The following is a 19,538-nucleotide window of genomic DNA, read 5'->3' as shown; positions in this document are numbered from 1 at the left end:
TATTGATGGTAGTTGCTTAGGATTATATAGTTTTTTTGTAAAAATTAAATAATTTTAAGGGTAATATAGGAAATGAAAATTACACCATGAAGGAAGTTATTTCAAGTTTTGAGTTTATATATAGTATAAATATCATTCTTTCTCTCCTCTCTCTTTCTCACCTTTCTCCATTCTCTCATTTTCCATCCTCAACCAAACAAAGCCTTAATGTCTTGCTTATAAAGATAATTTGAATTATAAAACTAGGATGTTGTTATTTATTTACTTTTCTATTTTTGTGTGAAGATATTAATATTTTTATACAAATAATAGAACTTTTTTAATTTTAAAAAACTACTATAGTACTTTTCACTGATTTATTATCAGATGAGGACCCACTAATTTAAAAAAATAAAATGAATTATCGATTATTATTATATAAGAAGAATAGATTAAGAAAACATTGATCTAGTAGTATAAGGTTTCATTAAATTCTCAAGATTAATAGTTTGATTCCTGATAACGACAATTATTGAGAGGACAACCAAAAACTTAAAAAAAAATTAGTTCCTTATGCAAAAACATAAAACATATTATTAGTAGTACTAAGAAAAAATATAGGAAGAATAGTGATAGATGAAAAGCAGAAAACTTGCATAGAAAGGTTACTATTACCATATAATAGCTGAGTGAGATTGAGAGTGTCCTTTACTACTCCTACTAATTAATTCAACCTTATATGGAATCTGTTGGCAGAATAGCACTATTTAACCACCAACTTTCAATTAACTAATTTTTTAATTAATCCTGACACTTATGTCATTTTGTCCCAACACACTTTTCTTACATATACTTTGTTTTGTCTTCTTCTACTCTACACTGTTTATTAATTCAATTAAATTATCTCAATCACTTCATATACTAATTTAATATTGAGATAATTAAAAATACTAATTGCTTGTGTATTATATGTACTTTTGCTTTGTAGTGGTGTTTGGTGTTTTGTAACCATTTTAATTAACTTCTCTTATAATGTTATATAGTATGTGTTAACATTTCACTATTATTTTAATAAAATAAGAAGGTTATAGATTATTCTATATAATAACTCATAATTAACCACAACCAAATAACAATCATTGGTCTTTGATCACACGAGACAGCCAAATATTTGAACTGTTTTTCTTCTAATTCGGAATGACCATTTTTCAACGTTACAATTATAGTTGTATGACATAATATTTTTTACTTTGACCTAGTTTTAGGGAAATAATGTTACATCAAAAGATTCTGTTGACGTTATGAAAATTCTATATATTTAGGTAAATATATGTATTCTAAATTATTTTTAATTTTCAATTTCTTCCACACAACTTTCTTAATTCTAAACTAACTAAAATTGTACTAATTGTTATGGAATAAAATGGTCTACAAAATCTATCTAGCTATTGTAATTATTTTTTAAACATGCTATTAAGAAATGAGTTTAAAATTACAAAACTAACAAAAAAAACTTATTTAAAACAAGAAATAATCTTATATAAGATTAAAGGCACTCTTGCTCAAAGGAAGAACAAGTTAAATAAATATATGAAAAGTGTTATTTGCTTCTAAATGTATCTCATGTATATTTTATCTTATGGTCTGTGAATTGGTTTATTAGCTTGCAAACAACTACAAAGACATAAACAAAAGCTTCAAACTTGCAATCAAAATGGTACGGACTAGTTCATTTTAGAATCAAGAATATGAATTAATTTGTCTCATCTTTCCTTAATTTCAGAAATTTACTTTAGCAAGATGAAGCATAGAGAAACAAATTAAAAATATGGAGTTGATGATAGTATAGGTCCTACTAGTGAACTTTAAGAGTACCTACTTAGGGTTCAAAAGTTCCAATTTCCTACCCTACCTCCAACCAATCATCAAATTAGATGAAGAAGAAAGAAAAAAAAGTTATTACTTACGAATAAAGATCATTTGTCTTAAAATGAGTATATTATCAGTTTTATATTAATAATATAAAAATATTAATTTGTATTTATATTTTTTTAACTCGGTAATACTTTCTTAATGAATCGAAACGAATAAAGATTATATGTCCTAAAATGAGTATATTATCAATTTTATATAAATAATATAAAAATATTAATTTGTATTTTTTTTTAACTCGGTAACACTTTCTTAATGAACCGAAACAGGAAGGTGAGACAGAAATTGGGACATGGGATGTAGATGGAGGGAGGGTTCTTGTCTGAGTTGGAAACTCTTGCTTCATAAGGGTTTTGATATGATCTCATATTCAATGTTTAAAAATTTATTCATTTTCACTCAATTATCCAAGTTATTGGGAGTTTTTTTCTTTAACATCCACAAGAGTGATGATTAAACTTAAATTTGAGCCAAAACCTCAAATTCAAGACATATGATTAGGATAGAATAAACTCATGTCAATTGCTTTTTGTGCATGCATAGTAACATTAAGAGTCTTGTCCATTTTTAACTCATTCACTCTTACATCAAATTTATTCATTACACTAACCCAGTTGGAAACTCTTGCTTCATCAGTAATTTGTTGCTTGTGGTGTCATGCCTTTGTTTTTCTGCTATATGGGACAAAGAAAATGATATATCCTCCGACTAAATCTTCATATTCACAAAAAAGTGACATATATCACAAGATGATATTTTATTTATTAGTGATAGGTTTGACAAGCCTTTAATTAATTAGAGCAATGGTATTCATTTTCTATAGTCCGAGAACATTCTCCGGACAAAGCATGATCATATGCTAAACATGACGTAAACAATAGGTTAATATGCAATATAAATAAAGTTAAAGATAGATATGTGAATTGTCCAAACACTAATTAAATTATCAAACAGAATAAAATGCATAAAAACGTTTATCAGCTACAAAAATGACATATATCAGTATCTTTAAGATTAACATAGCCACAACTTCTTGTGTAGTCGGTGCACAAAACCATAAATTTTCAACAGATTATTGAACAAACAAATTAAAGGTGAAGTTGATGTTGATGTTGATGTTGATATTCATGAGACACCTTATCAATATTCTACTCTACAAAACAATCCTTTAACTACCAAGTTTATCTCCAATTTTAATCCTACCAACAAAAGAATAAGAAGAAACTATTTGAAGATATAAATCATGGGGTCCCATACTCCCATCTTAAATTCTCATAGATCACAGAAAATCATGAACTCAATCTGATAAAATCATCACAATCTGATATCATCTACCGACTTTACCTTTTCAATGATATTTTTTAATGCTGTAATTATTGGCTAAGATAGATTTTCCATTTCTCATTGGCTTATATATTTCACTATCATTCTTTCATTAAGAAATATGCTAAATGAGTGTGAAACTCTAAATGCCTTCAATTATTTCACACTAAGCAAAGGGTTGAGTCAATTACTAGTACTTAACAGCAACAAAACAAAACTCATAATTATTATGGATCTTATGCTAGATACTATTGATATTGCTCAGTTAAACTTAAACTGTGTGAAAGTGACAAAGACATAACCTAATAGTAATTGCTTCAAGTAGTACAAATTGTAGAATTGGGGTGGGGTAGCTTTTGCTGTATATGTAAACATTTCAACTTCCACATAAAGCTTGTTATAGAAACCTTCATGAAAATACTATTATCATACACTGCATGTGCAGGACTATTATGTTTTTTCAGCCAATACATGACCACACTATGTAGTGTTGTATATTGGACATTGAAGGTTTAGGTATTGTCACTTAAAAAGTAATATAGTGCAGATTATATAATATTATGTTTAACAGTTAAATTTCAAATTGGTCTTGAATATGACTTAGACAAATTTGCTCCTAAAAAATTGTTATCAAATAAGTTTATTACAAGTTAAAAATGCCACCATGTAATGCACAATTGAATTTCTGAGAGATTGAAAGTATCATCAAATTAGTCCTTAAAGAACTTGCTTAGTGTAGTTATATTTTTAAGGTCTTGGGATTTATTTAAGAAAAAGAGTTCATATTTTTAGATGATGAATTTGACATTTTACACTTTTAAAAGTTATTGGTATATGATTCTAGTATGATATATAGAGCTATTTTGCAAAAACAAATTCAGGAAATTAATATTTTTGCATTATTATATAAACTTTGATTGGATAGGTATACGAAAAAGAATTTTCTTGGAACAGAGGATCCGATTCTTCTCCCAAAAGGTGACCATATATAGGACCACCACTTTGATGTTTTAGTTGAATGAGTATTGCTAATTAAGAGTTGGGAGAGGGAAATGGAAAGAAAAACAAGGAATCTAGGTTTCAGTGCAACCACCAAAATATGTGTGTGAACAAGATGCAAAATTTATTGGCTGAAACAGAAAAGGCCCATCATTATTTTAGCATGCAACATAAGGAAGAAATTAAAGGATAATCATTGTGATATATATCATGTTCCCTGATTTTACTCAATACTCTCTATTATGATAAATCCAATAGAAAAAAGCCTTGCATTTTCTCTTTTGCTATTTCATTATTTTATATCATTTTCTCTACTTTTTCTTAAACATAAGTATTCAATAAAATTCATTCATGTTGTGGACAAAAAAATGTAACACTATTCACACTATACCAAATTATCAAAAAATTGCTGAGACAATTTTTTTATCCAAATAAGCATAAAACTTTAACCTCTGTCTAAAAGGGTTGAACAATTTGTGTTCATATTTAGTCAAACTATAGATAGTAAAAAAATGTGGTTTAAGTCAAAATCTGTAGTAAGTGAGATTTATCATCAATATCACTATCATGGCCGGTAAGCAACTTGTGTCAATGGTGATCAGACGGCACCAGTGTCCAGTGATATGCTACCAAAGTGGTCTTAATAGGAACTTGTAATGTTAACCTCTCTTCAACTCAACTTAACTTTATCCAATATCATGGAATTAGTTAATCGGGTCAAATTTCATTTTTTGCATCAACAAAGTGTTGATCTAGTGGTGTAAGATCTTACTGAATCTCAAGGTGAAGAGAGCAACATTTGTTGAGAGAAGTAGTCACGAACCCAAAAAAAGATTAGTTCATTGTCTAAAAAGGGAAAAGGATACATTGTTAGCACCAAAAAAATTTCATTTCTGCAATGATGTTTGACATATGATTATATATCTCTATAAAATGGGGTTAGCAACAATTAGCACTGAGATAAAAATGTCCTAGCTATTCTGAAATGATAGTAGCAAAGTTCTATTGCATTGTCTTCCAACTTTGTATGATTGAATTGTGCACTAATGGAAATTTTAGGTGTGTATTACAATGTGTAGATAATTGAAAAGTAATCATTTTTGAGGTGTTGAGATCATTGAATTTTGTCTTTACCAAATAATATTTTTTATGTATATGATAAGGATTGAACACTTGACATCATATCTAAGATTTAACTAAATATCAATTATGTTGACTTTGATCACTTTAAAATTTAAGACAAATTTGTGACACTTGCAAAGGGATAAACACATTTGCAATAAAGTAGCAAAGCATTTATATATATATATAGTCTACCAGATTTTCATTAAGGTTTGAAGATGGTAGATGTACAATCTTATTTCCACATGCGGATAAATTGTTTTCAATATTTAACCATGTACTCTCATGGTCACTAAACAATAATCTCATCATTGCACTAGCTCATCATCATAAGGCCTAAAAATCATGATTAAAAAATTACAATTATCTATCAACTATTTGGATATTTTGTTAGTTAATGATCTGAAATTTAAGAAAGACTAGTGCAACACTTACAAATGGACCAACATGTATATTTGAAGTCACTAAAAGACAAACATAACCCTCTAGCTAACACTTTTTGTCATGTTATTTTAAAGTAAACAAAGTAGGATCTTTCTCTTTACATTGTTCTCTAGTTTTAGAGTTGTAGTGTGGAATCAAAACTTGTCTAATATAAGTCTCTTTCATTGAAGCTGAGTTGGGGGTAGTGGATAACATAGATTGTTAAGAAAGCAGCCGCAGAAAAGAAACTGTTGGAAGGTGAGTTGGAGGGATAATGGACCCTACTATTACAATACAATTCTCATCATTTAGATAAGGGGGATAGAGATCACCTGTCTCGAACAGTGTCTCATTCTATGTCATAGCTAATCACATAATGACACGTGAATAAATAAAAAAATTAAAAACAAAAAGTACTAAAAAATAACACTTTGATTGACGTGAAACAGCGTTTGGGACATGTAATCTTTATTATTTGATCAGGGGTGTGTGGTGGGGTTGCTTCATCAAACAAAGAAATAGTGCAGATCAAGCAAGTTGAGCCATTTGAGGCGGTTTGTGGGACTGCAATAGGTTGGGGCTATAGAGTCCCACATATACATTAAATGTATTTCTAAAGCATACATTTTCAACTCTCCTCATTATATATCCATATATCAATATCTAAAAGTCATTTTTTTAACAACTAACCTTCTAGAAAGAAAATTTAAGCTTAACCCAAGTTTGATAATGACATGCCTTGTGTCATAACCCAAGTTGTCTCCCTTTTTATATTCTCCTAAGAATATGTGTCATAGATAGATTCATGATTACTTGTGGGGTTCATTCCTTTTGTCTCTTGTTGTTCCTATATATATATATATATATAGAGTGAGAGATCTATTTACTCCACTCTTCATCCTAACCATCAATTCTAGGAAAATCTAATGATTTGAATAGATTTAAACCATTAAATATCTATAGAATTGATAGTTGGGATGAAAAGTAAGTAGATCCCTTATTTATATATATATATATATAATATATATGTGGTTTTATAATAACTAGTGACAAATATTATTTTTACTTGGCCACGTGTATAACCAAATGAGAAACTTGTACAACTAAATATTTGTGATGAGTACTAACAAAATCCTATTTCAATGTCTATGAATGCAGACCAAACAACAATTTTTGGAGTCAGTGATATTTTTTTAAAAAATCAATCACATTCCCAAACATGTTTTAAATCATCCAAACATGGAATAAGTACGGAAATGTAACATACCTGACCATAAAAATGCTAATATATGAGTTAAAGAGACACAGATCGAACATTTCTTGAAAGTGAATACCTAAAATATAATTGCAAATTGAGTTTATTTGGTTGATACAATTAGAATCGATCTTGTTGCATTATAGATAATTTGTCCGTGCTTCAGATGCACTAACATTAACAATATAGATAGAGCTTGTGAAGATAATTTTATATTTACCACATGCTCCAATTATGTACGCCAAAAATAAGTTTAACAACATAAACTTTACTGAAGATACCATAACCTAAGCACTATCCCAATTATGTTTCTAGTTATAACCACAAGTGAATATGAAAGCATGCTTGATAGAACATTGAATATGAAAGCATGACTCTATTCAGCAACTATTGTCTACTGCATGCATTTGTAGAACATGGGATTGGTTAGTCTATGATAGAGTTACAATTTTTCTAGGAAACTCTTGTTGAAATCAAAGGAAATTCCTCTGGAAGTTTCCAGAAGAAAACCTTGAAGATAAACCATCAGACATGCTGTTTGAATCAAATTTTACACTTTTCCTCCCAGCTGTCAGATCCTTTTCACGGTCCCATGGCTTCCATGGATGTTGACCCGCCCATTCTTCCTTCTCTGATAGTTGTTTGGATTTTTTCTTCGATTTGCCAGCAACATCTTCTTGATGCTTTTGCACCAATGTTTTCGATCGTTTTGCTTTATTGTATTTGTCCACCAAATCTGCGTCGGCACTAGCTCTTTTATTTTCCTCTTCATTTGAGGCAAGCGCCGAAGCCTCATTGTATGCTTCTAAGTAACTGCCATGGGACAACATTCTTATAAATCTCTTCAATCTATTAAGTAGACTATACAGGTTGTACCAGAAGGAAATTGATCTACCAATGCATTTTAGAATGAAAAGAGAATACATACTTCATCTTTGCTTTCTGGGCTCTATCGGAAGGGGTATCTGTCCAAGCACTAGTATCACCTCGACCTTCCTTTGAGCCCCGGCTAAACGTGGTCGATTGCATAGACACACCACCAGGCTAAAACGTATAAATTCATGAAATAAGTAGCCATCAATATGCAAAATAACAAAAAATTATTATTTTGAACACCCTTTCAAGTAAATAAACTGAAATGTCTGGTACTCTATTCTGGCATTAGTGTTTCCCCACTTTTACCAAAAAAAGCCAGGTACATCACATCAAACACGAACATTGAAAGTCGTGAGCTATAGAGATGGTTTATTCTCAAAAGCTTAATCTGATAAGAAACATGCTCAACTTTGTAAATAATGTTTATACACAACTCAGACCCACTTGCATTAGGATTTTTAGGTCCACTAGATGGACGGAGTGTAAGACATACAGCAAAAACGCTAACATAATGCAGGGCATGTAACTAAAAGGAAAATAAAAAAGAGGATCATTATGTATACAAGTAAATGAAACTTTTAAGCAACCATAACCGGCTGACATCTTGCATTCATGCAAGTCGCAACACCTTGGTAGGAAATGGTTCAGCCATATATACTTCAAATTTCATACATAAACATTTAACTTTACTGATGAATCTAGAAAATAAGCCATCTTCACTCACTCTTTGTAACTAAATATATACAATAAGTTTTTTGACTGCCCCAAAAAAACAAAATCTGATCCCCAAGCATGCACAGAGCCACACATCAAAATCACCAGCCTTGACCAATAATAAATTTTGAAGTTTTGAACAGCTTAAAAGACATAATATTCAACAGTTCATAATATTGCTGGAGCCTAAAATAACAATTTTAAATTGAACGGTTTGCGAATGTGTCTGACAAGCATTAGAATCCAACATGTGACACCACTAAAATGGCATGCGTGTACATGCTTTATAGGATTGACAGTACTTACTCTTCTCTCTGGAGGCAGTGTTGTCATCCATTCATCCCTTTTTGGCTCCACTTTAACCTCTGTCTCTGCCAGAAGCACATCATCACCATCCATTGATATACCTGCGACATATATCCTAAAATTTAGATAACGAAGTTCACTCTTAGAAACCAATGTCCCAATCTCACACATTTCCCCCTTTACAAAGAAAAGTATAATTGAAATCTGTATATGGCAAAGGTTGTGACAAACTGAAATCGAGAGGGAGGACCTGTTTGCTCATGCCAGACCAATTTTACAACCTCAAATTGTCACACAGCAATCAATCATCACAAGCAAGATATCATCCCAAATACACAAATTAAGCAGACTAGCGCCAAATTATCATCCATAAACACTTCATGTATTGTTTATTGATATATAACAGGATAGTAAAGTACGCTTTTCTCAAAGGCAAGAGACTAGATCACCAGAACAAAAGGAAAAGAAGCACAAAGAAGAACAGGAAGAAGAACAAAGTTTCATACAATACAACCTCTAAATATCAAAATATTAATTTTTTGGTGACCAAGTATATGGATTGCAATAACAAGTGTCCTAAAGGCATTGTTTAAAGATTATAAAAGAAGAAACTAAGCTTGGAAAACAAGGTTCCACACTTCTTGAAATGTGAAAACATCATTTTTCAATATAAACTTTCTTTTTTCTCTTCCTTAAACAATGTCCTTAGGACACTTGTTAACATTCCCCTAAATATATACTACTACATCTTTAGCTTATCTAAAAACAACATAGGCTTATGAATGTAATAGAATGAAGTTCCCTTCATCAAGTCCTGGTGATAACATCTAACATAATGCACATTTGCACTCACTTCATTTTCCTCACCCCTTTTCTATTTTTACTTAGGAGATGGGGGCTAGGAGTTTCTCAACATGAAATAGCCATTTTTGTTTTTGCATCCTCATTCTTGCTTTTCTCCCTGCCTAAGTTCATATCCCTCATCTTTATATTAAGCATGTTATGCAGGAAAGTGACCTGAACAAACTTAACAGGAACCCTATACATTAGTATAATATTACCTTGTGATCTTCTCCACAATGCAGCTTCACGCATTACTTTAAGTTCCGCCTACAGTAGCATGGGAAGATATTAGTATAAAAAACTAGTAGTATAGCCAGACAACTGAGTTTGTTCTAGTTACCTTCATTTCTTCCTGTTCTTGCTTGAGTTTGATTTTATCATCCATTGCTTTCCGCTACAAAAAGCACAGAGCACCATCTTGTTAATAAAATGATTCAAGAGTGTTGCATTGTAGGCTCAATTTGTTCGCAATTCTAACATGGTATCAAAGCCTATCCTAATCTTGATGTTGGGCCACCCACAAAGCCTATCCTTGTTCTAAGATCATTGCACATCCGCTCGGTATATGAGCAAAGTACCCCTTAATCCTTATAATGACTAGGACAATCCTGACCTCTTGAGCTGGAGTTAGGCTCAGTTTGTTCTCAATTCTAATGTGCCATTAGAAACTATCGTGGACTTAATGTTTGAACACCCACAAATGTCAAGCCCTGCAAGCTTCATGCTCCAAATGTCATGTCATGGGCATGGAGGCGTGTAAGATCCCACATCAGCTAAGCATATAGGCAAGGGATCCTTAGAATACAGCAATCCTACCCCATGTCCTAGCTTTTAGGATTTAATTAGGCCTAGTTCGTTTTCAATCCCAATATCGTAAGCATAGATGTACATATTTCCAAATTTCGCGTGAATAAACATATTTCCCTCACTCTATGGGCTATGCTTTGCTAGATGTAATTTGCCACAGATGGTTTCACTAGCAACAATACAAGTGACTGAAGCAACAATGTGAGCCAAGTGCAAGAAATAGCAAGAAATAGCAAAAAAAAACCTTTCAGATGATTTTGGCTACACATTGCACTAAATTCCTAACTACTCAAGTTCCTACAACCAAGCCTCTTTGCATGTGAATTTCCAAAACAAATGATGACTCCACATATCTACAACCTCTAAAGTACAATTAAGAGTTATAAACAAATTCTTATCTGGTCCTCAATCGGGACATGGATATGTCATCAAAGGAGATACATTTACTAAAATTAAAAAGAGACCTCTGAACTCTAATCAAATCAATTTAGATAAAATAAAAAGGACAGTTAAACATCTAAAGCTTTCCAATTTCACTGAGTTCTTTTAAAATCATAACCAACCAGTAAACTAAAGTTGGATATAAAAATGTCAAATATCCTTTGCAATTCACAAGCCCTGACAGCTCCTCAGCATCCGACGCAATTACCGTACAGAAATATGATCCAAAAGATAAAAAAGAAGAAAGATACAGATAACACAACGCATTAGGGGTATGTCACAAAAAGAAAGAACTGCAAGCAAAATAAAGGATCCATAGACATAACTTTAAACCTCAATAATAAACGTCCTCCTATCAAGCTCACCTTTTCTGGATCTTGTAACTCTTTGAAAGCTTTATTTAACTTAATAAATGCTTGGTGGGCTTGTGGATGAGAGCATTTATCTGGATGAACCAAAAGTGATTTCTTCCAGTACCTAAGGGGAATTGAATGAGATGGCATTAGACAAACACATTTTGGTCATAAATATTTTGTTTGATCCATATAGCCGACCCCCACATAGCAGGATAAGACTTTATTTTTTTGTTGTATAAATTATAGAATTCAATATATCTTATTGGCATTTCCTTTTCAGTTCCCTATATAGAACGCCTATTGTACATTCTTGAAAGTCAAAGCAAATCAATTCTATCATTCACATTTTAAATATACTATTTAGAATGACAAATTATGTTTTAAGTTCAGAACAAGCTTTATTGTCTATATTTGGTCCATGACAATAATTTAGATCTGGAAGACTAACAGAACATAGAAACTTATTTGGGACAACAAAAAACTGAAGAATCATTCAGGCAACAGGCCAACACAAATCACTAATTGTGCTGTGAAGATAGCAGAGTGGCACAGTCGAATACCCGAATCAGTTTCTAGAAAAATCCAAAAACAAAACTTAACAGAGACTGATATTCTTTTTGTCAATTAAAGAAGCTTATGAGGGAGAACATACCTTTTCTTGATGTTATCGTTGGACATATTATGGTTAACTCCAAGAACATCATATGGGCTTTCAGCCTCAACTTCCATGATCCTGGTGACCTGAGAAATAAACAGGACATGAGTGGTAGCTCATTAGTAAATTAAAGTTCATGTCGAAAATTTAATTCTGTAATACATCAAAAAGTAATCTGAGAACTAGAGATTTTTTCCCCTAATATGAAACTCATTGGGAGAGAAAAAAGGAGAGAATTTACAAGAACAAAAATGAGCAATCATAAAAAACCAAAATCAAAATACAAAGAGCCTCATCTTGAAAGACCCCAACTAATAAAGATGACAGTATAAAGTCTCTAAAATAAGGGGTGATACAACAATAATCTGAATGGACAGGTATTTCACTTCTGCTGAAGGAAGCTACATAACCAATGACAGTAGAAGAAAGCCAAGGCCACCAAATTGAAGTTTTTATCATGTTCCCCAAATAAAATCCAATTTTATAATAGGAATAATAACATACACCAATCATTAGATCCAAGGCTTTTATTATAATACCAGAAGAAGGAAAAAAAGTATGATCCATATCAACTACTATTGGGATTAAATACCTCTTCAAAACGTTCTGCTTCATTAGCTGATTCTGCTTCAGAAACCATAGCAGGTGGTGCAGGTCCAATAAATAGTTCAGTATCGTCATCCAATTCAGCTTCTCTAAACACATTAGTTTGAATATCTCATTCAGTATCATCGGGTATGAATTGACTCAATTGACTAGGAAAATATAATCAATAAAATCATAATGAATCAGTACTTGAGCTCAGTCTGTGCCTCTGTTAATTTGGCAGCAGCAGCAAGTAATTCAGCTGACGGCATTGCAGGGCCAATCACTCTGCAAAACAAGGTAAGCAGTAATTAGGAAAAATAACAAAAAATGTCACCAGAAAATGGTAAAAAAATTATCACCTTCTTCTAGGACCAACAGAATTATCCTCTAAAGTTTTTGTCATTTGGTCATCCATTGTCTGCTCACTTCCAATATCTTTTGGAACTGGACATGTTTCAGGCACTGGTGCAGAAGGATCAGCGTCCTCCTTCACAGGATTCATATAGGAGTGAATGAGAGGGCCAACAACATCCAAAGTCGGGCGAGCTTCAGAAGGAAGTAAGAAAACTCTATCTCCATTTTCCTTAAGATTTAAGGAAAGGAAGAGCTTCTTTAGATGCTTCATGAGAGATCTTTCCGATATACCCTTTATGTCAACAGCTTGTCCATCATCTATCATTTGCAAAAGCTACAACAGCAACAACTCCAATAAGAATCAATCATCCATGTGCACAGTACAATTAGTTTCTAACCGCTAAAGAACATGATTGGAGTCAACAATAACTAAATCATAAACAAACTCAAAACGAGAGTTGAGTAGCAAAGATCGTAAATTGAAAGGTAAAGGAGTTATAGCTCAATTCAATTCATTAATCTGTATGTAGCAATACAATTTCTTAGAATCTCAAGTAAGGTCAACCCCAACTAATTCATACCTTAAAAAACAACATCCCTAGATAGCATAGCAGTTAAAAATTCACCTTCACACAAAAACATTTACAATTTCTCGGGCACTCGAACAAATTTATCAGTACCTCCACGCAATCCCAAAGAATATATAGCTCTCATTAACAATTAGATAATACGTATAAACATAATCCGAACAATTTAAACAATGTCACTAATAACGAATGAATCAAATTGAGACAGTACAAAGAGCAATTAAATAATGATAAATTCATGTAGTACCAGCTTCAAGTCATTGCCAGCATTTGGAAACTCCATCATCAATTGACGGAGAACAATTTGAGGTTGAACCCTAAACCTATCTTCCTCAGAGCTATCTCCGTCTTCATCAGAATCGGAGAGTCTCTTCTTCCTTTTCCTCGATTTGCTATCTCTGTCTCTTCTCTTCTTCCTTTTCTCATCCTTTTCCCTTCTTCTGCTCTCCTTTCCATCACTCCTTCTGTGCCGCTCCTTTTCGCGGCGGTGGCGGCGCTTCCTGGAAGAGTGGGAATCGGAATCGGAGTCGGAGGAGGAAGAGGGAGAGGAAGATGAGTCTTGAAGATGGCGATGATGCTTCTTTCTTCTCTCGCCCATTTCAATTTCAGATTCAGGAACCAACAGTAAAATAAAACAAAAATAAGTACAAATCTTTAATCAATCAAATTTAGTATACATGTTATACTAATCTTTTTATTTAATTTTCTCTGTAGATATTGTATTATTTTATTTTATTTTTAATTTTAGACACTTAATGTGTCTCTTTTTTTGGTATGATAAAGTTAGGGAACTAATCTTTTCAACTTATTGTAACTATATCTTATGAATCAAACATTTTATCGACTATTAAATCAATCACTTATTGGTTTGTTAGTGCCGATAAAACAAAATAATTTTATTATGTGATTTATTCAACAACAACCACTACTTAATAAGAGACTAGATGGGTCAAACTTATGATCATCATTATGATGAGGAATGAAAGTTAGGGATAGGATGTCCCAATTTCTTTGTAAGATTAGTTAAAGAAGCAAAAATGTCTAAATCCTGGATACGTAGGACTAACTCTCCCAACAGACAATTGTTCCATCCACAAGATTCGAACCAAATATGTGCATATTATTTGCTATTGCTCGAACAGGTACACAACAATTTTTAAATGTAAATAATATTAGGAAATAGGGTTTCCCACAACAAGACAAATTTATAATACTAACGCATAGTTTATCATAATTACAATATATTAAACATTAAATATGTAACTTTCAACGTACTACATTACATAAAAACTTATGAATAGTATTCAAAAGAACTACATTACAACAAAATTAATTCTTAAAACTTTATAACAGTATTTAAATATTTAGACTAAAATTGTAGAGCTTTCCAGTTGAGAAAGCTCTTCCCAAAAATAAGCGTATGCAGCTTAAAGTGGCAAGCACACGGTATTCTTTAGTAAAAGGCGAAAGAATAGTTCGCTTTGTGCTTACCACACGGCTCCGTGATTTGAAACCAAAGTAGCTCCCTCCTTTTATATTATATTCACTTTACTCCACTCAATACACTAGTCAGTGTGGGACTTTGGTAGAAAATAGAAAACTCACTCAACTCACTCATTGTTTTTTATGTTATCTGCAGTGCTCTTCCCCTCCACACTCTCCCCCATCCACACCTTAGGATTCATCATCTTTGATCTCACTCTCGTATTATGTAATTTTTATTATATCTTAACAATTTCTCAAAGCTAAGGATGAAAAAACTTGGCCAATAATTACATTACATATGAAGCTTTTGCTTCTTCCAACACTGTGCTTGTTTGGTTTATAAAAAGATCAGTTTTCAGTAATACTAAAAGAATGGTGCCTAAAGAAGTTTCAGAATTCACAAAGCCTTTAATCCAATGGGTTTTGTTGGGCTCTGCTGTGGCTTTATTTTATTGGCTTTTGCCATTTTTGCAGCTTACATTGCAGAAAAGAGACAAGTTTAATTATTTTGCTTTTTACTTGAAGATGGAATAGTTACTGGTTATAACATTATCATGCAGAGATAACGAGTTTGTGCTATAATTCAGCTTAACAAATACCTTGTCAAGACCAATAGAAACATGTTTTGTATTTATTCATAAAGGCAATCCTGTCCGAGCCGGGAACATCCACAGGTATGTAGAACTAACTCTCCCAACGAGTATTTTTTCTATCCACAAGAATCGAACCCGAGACCTTGATTAAGGGAAATCAAGCATGTACCACTTGAACCAACACCCATGGGTTATATTCATAAAGTTTTGAAACAATATAAATCAATTTATACTTCTTGTTTGATGCATAACAGAACACAATCAGAATTCACTATAGTAGGAGACACAACTCATAGGTTACACATTATGTAACATTATAATATATTTTGTTGGGTCTATCACTAGAACAATAGTATTATTATATATCCTAAAGGAATATATATATATATAAATATATTTGAAAGGAAAATAATACTTAATGATAGTGTTGTTGACATAGACCTAATAACCTATTCCTTCCTCTAGTAACCTCATCAAAGAACTCATTCACTGCATTTTCAAACAATTGCAGGCCATTTCTAAGTACCATTGAGCTATTCTGAAGCAAATCACTATTCTTCTGAGTAAACCTTGTATCCATTGCATCACCATGCAATATATCACCTTTCATATGCATAACTACCTTCTCAGTCATTTTATACTCAACTAAAACTGGCCTTGAATGATCCTGAATTTGATGCAGCCTATGAGATAAGACATAAACAATGTTCTTCAGGGAAGTTGAGATTGACTTCAGCTGAGGAAACTGATCAAAAACTTTCTGATCTACTTCAACTGAAACAGGATAAAACATCACAGAAAAAAGAAGCATAGATATCACAGCCATAATGGTTCTAAACACATTTGCCACATGCATAACATTGAGATCATTACCCTTAACTTTAGGACTGCACTTCATTTTAAAGTCAATGTCCTTCCATCTTTGAACTCCATATAGTTGCCTACTCTCTCCTTCTAATCTTTCAACTTCACACTTGATTTCAGCATCATTAGGATATTCACTATGTGCTAGTAATTTTTGAGCAGTAAACTCAGCAATTAACCTATATCTAACCATAGCAGAAATTGCTAGTTTGATCAAGTTGAGTAAATCTAGAAGAGTGAGAGTTTCTTGCATGTATAGATTTAAATAAGTACCTCCTTCCCAAAAGGATGTTGGGTTCTCAGATTTTTGAGTGAAGATAGAAAAGTGTGAGTGGATTGTGTTGAGGAAATGTGTGGCTTGGCAGCACCATTGGAGGGAAATGTTGTCAATAGAAAGTAAATTACTTTCAAGACTCCTTAGATCATTAGTAACAGAACAAAGCATTCCAATTGATTCATCAATATTCTTGGTGGAACCTGAAATTGATGCTCTTGCTTTGGGTGCCATTATAGGCAAACAATCTTAACATGAAACTTCTCTACTTACATACATACTATATATATATATATATGATAGAATATGTGAGCATTCTTTCAAATATGTTAATATCCTTCTAAATATTTTTCATATCTTCTATATTAGGATAGGAAATGTGCAGCCTTAAATTATGCCATACTCTTATATATATTCATGATTTGAATAGAAATACTATTAATGAACAAATTCCTTTTGGGAATTCGTTTACATTTGTTTTAAGTTATTCAATCTTAGCTATTTATTTTTTGAGATCGAACGGACCAAATTAGTAAAAATTAAAAGTTATTTAAAATTTCTTTTTTTTTCTCCCATTACTTATTGCAGCCACATATTTAGTCTGTTGGATATAAAAAATGAATTATTGAGATTGAGTATAACTGATTTAACTTAAAATATGTGTGAAGGGATCCCTCCTTATATATATATATATCAAATTTTGTATACATTAATTTCCTTTTATTCTTTCTTGATTGTCATGGATAAGCAAAGGCAAAGGCATGCCCGGAGTTAAAGAGAAGCACTAGTGATTAAAAAAAATTACTGTATATTTCCTATAAGAATGTCATGTTATTGAAATTATAATATTTGTTATACTTTATTTCACAAATTATCCATTATTCATATTTTATTTTTAGGAAAAGTAATACAAATGAATGGTAGATAATATATTGACTTTATATATATTTTATACTGACAATATATATATATTACACTCTTATTTCAAATAATAACTCATCAAATTGTAATTTAATTCGGTGATCTCCTTTTTGAGGAATTTTTTTAATCATTCTCCATAATATAATTAAGTTAAGAGAAAATATGTATTAAAGTGTATGATGTTTATACATTATTATTGTATCAATCACCATTCATATTTAATTATCATTGATTCTTCAAAAATAAATAATAAGGGAATAACAAATTATATATTAAGTGTGTATTATTCTTTATAGTTACTGTGCATAGGTAATACACTCTCGACTTAAATCCATCATCAAATTTGTTATTTTATTTTGGCCCACTCCAGTGATTATTATAGGATAAAAATATATAAAGCATGACAAGATATAAATAAAATAAGTTCTAATCATGTCTGATATTTGGTGTGCTTCATATAATAATGATATTGATATGATAATGATGATAGTAGTATTCAGATATAAGGGTATTAGAGAAAAAATGTTCAGATGAGAATGAATTGAAATTAATGCATGGTTGAAGAACATGCTACGTATAAAATTTAAAACATTCTAAATCTAAATTTATTCGTTTATCTTTCTATTATATATAGGCAAAGTTGGAAATATAAGAAGGAAATAAATAAAACTATAATAGTAATAGTAATAATAATGATAGAAAAATTCCCAATTTGAGTAGGCATAATAAAAAGACTCCAAACCCAATTTTAGTTAAATGAACAAATCAACTTTTAAAACCAATTTAGAGTCTTCAAAACAGTTTACCAAATAGACACCGAATTTATAATTGTTGGGTCATGACCCTCCAAACAGATAAAGAAGGAATCAAAATGTGAAGAACAAGAACTATTGTAAATACAACTTTTTTTTTAATTTGTTGCTATGGTATTCATATAAATAGGGCTCAATCCGATAAAATAGATCAGAAATAAAAAATGCAGCAAGCTATTTTGGTCATTAATTAATATTAAAAGTGAATGAAATTAGAATGAGTTATTTATAATACCATTATGCATTCTCTTTGTTACAAAAAGATCCGCATGACTAAGTTTTATGATTCTTTTTTTTGTTTGCACAGATTAACATGACACACTTAGCAGATATGTCTCAAAGTTTATAACATATACATATATATATATATATACGTATACATACATATACATATATATACTATATATAAAGTCAAAACTTGAAATAACTACTACCATGATTTTATTTTTATATTTTACCCTTAGTATTTTGTACTTCTAAAGTAAAATCATATAATCCTAGATAACTATAATTAATACATCTCACTTTAAGTCGGATATTTATCCTATTAATAAAGTCAAAACAAGAAATAATTTTCATCATGATATAATTTTTATATCCAAAATTTATTCTTTGTAACATCTTTCATTAATAACTAATACAAACTTTCACATATTACTTTCATTTCTTTCATTTTTATATTAATATATTATTATCTTCCACACATTCTCTTATTTATATTTTCACTTTCTATTAAGTTCATATATTTTATTTCTTATATTTAAATAGTTTTTCTTAATAGTATAACATGAAGATCATACATTCTATATCAGAAAAAAATAAGAATGTGAGTCGATCGGTCGATACGCTAGTATATATAATATATATAGAGGACGCATAATCACATTAACACGGATAACAAAGATAAGGTAGGTAGTAAATGCAGACATGGTACATAGAGAGATAGATAGAGAATCATAGCTAGCAACTACTAGCATGTATAGGATATTCTTGAAGCCATTTCGTGTCCATTTGGGTTATGTGAATGTG

The 19,538-nt window shown here is 31.3% G+C and overlaps 2 protein-coding genes across 2 annotated transcripts; both read right to left on the bottom strand.

Moving 5' to 3' along the window:
* On the bottom strand, positions 7,371-14,201 carry LOC109354778. Its single transcript, XM_019597499.1, has 11 exons — positions 13,808-14,201; positions 12,979-13,307; positions 12,827-12,904; positions 12,624-12,726; positions 12,029-12,117; positions 11,386-11,497; positions 10,113-10,166; positions 9,991-10,039; positions 8,930-9,030; positions 7,962-8,077; positions 7,371-7,846 (listed from the first exon to the last, which is right to left on the bottom strand). Exons 1-11 carry the CDS (start codon positions 14,156-14,158, stop codon positions 7,507-7,509), a joined length of 1,722 nt encoding a protein of 573 aa, XP_019453044.1. The 5' UTR covers positions 14,159-14,201; the 3' UTR covers positions 7,371-7,506.
* LOC109353887 lies at positions 16,054-17,010 on the bottom strand. The gene has a single exon (XM_019596248.1). The coding sequence runs from the start codon at positions 17,008-17,010 to the stop codon at positions 16,054-16,056; it is 957 nt and encodes a 318-aa protein (XP_019451793.1).

Source organism: Lupinus angustifolius, chromosome LG08 (assembly GCF_001865875.1).
Source record: "Lupinus angustifolius cultivar Tanjil chromosome LG08, LupAngTanjil_v1.0, whole genome shotgun sequence".
Lineage (NCBI taxonomy): Eukaryota > Viridiplantae > Streptophyta > Magnoliopsida > Fabales > Fabaceae > Lupinus > Lupinus angustifolius.
The sequence above is the reverse complement of the archived record's forward strand: the minus strand, read 5'-3'. Positions and strand labels throughout refer to the sequence as shown.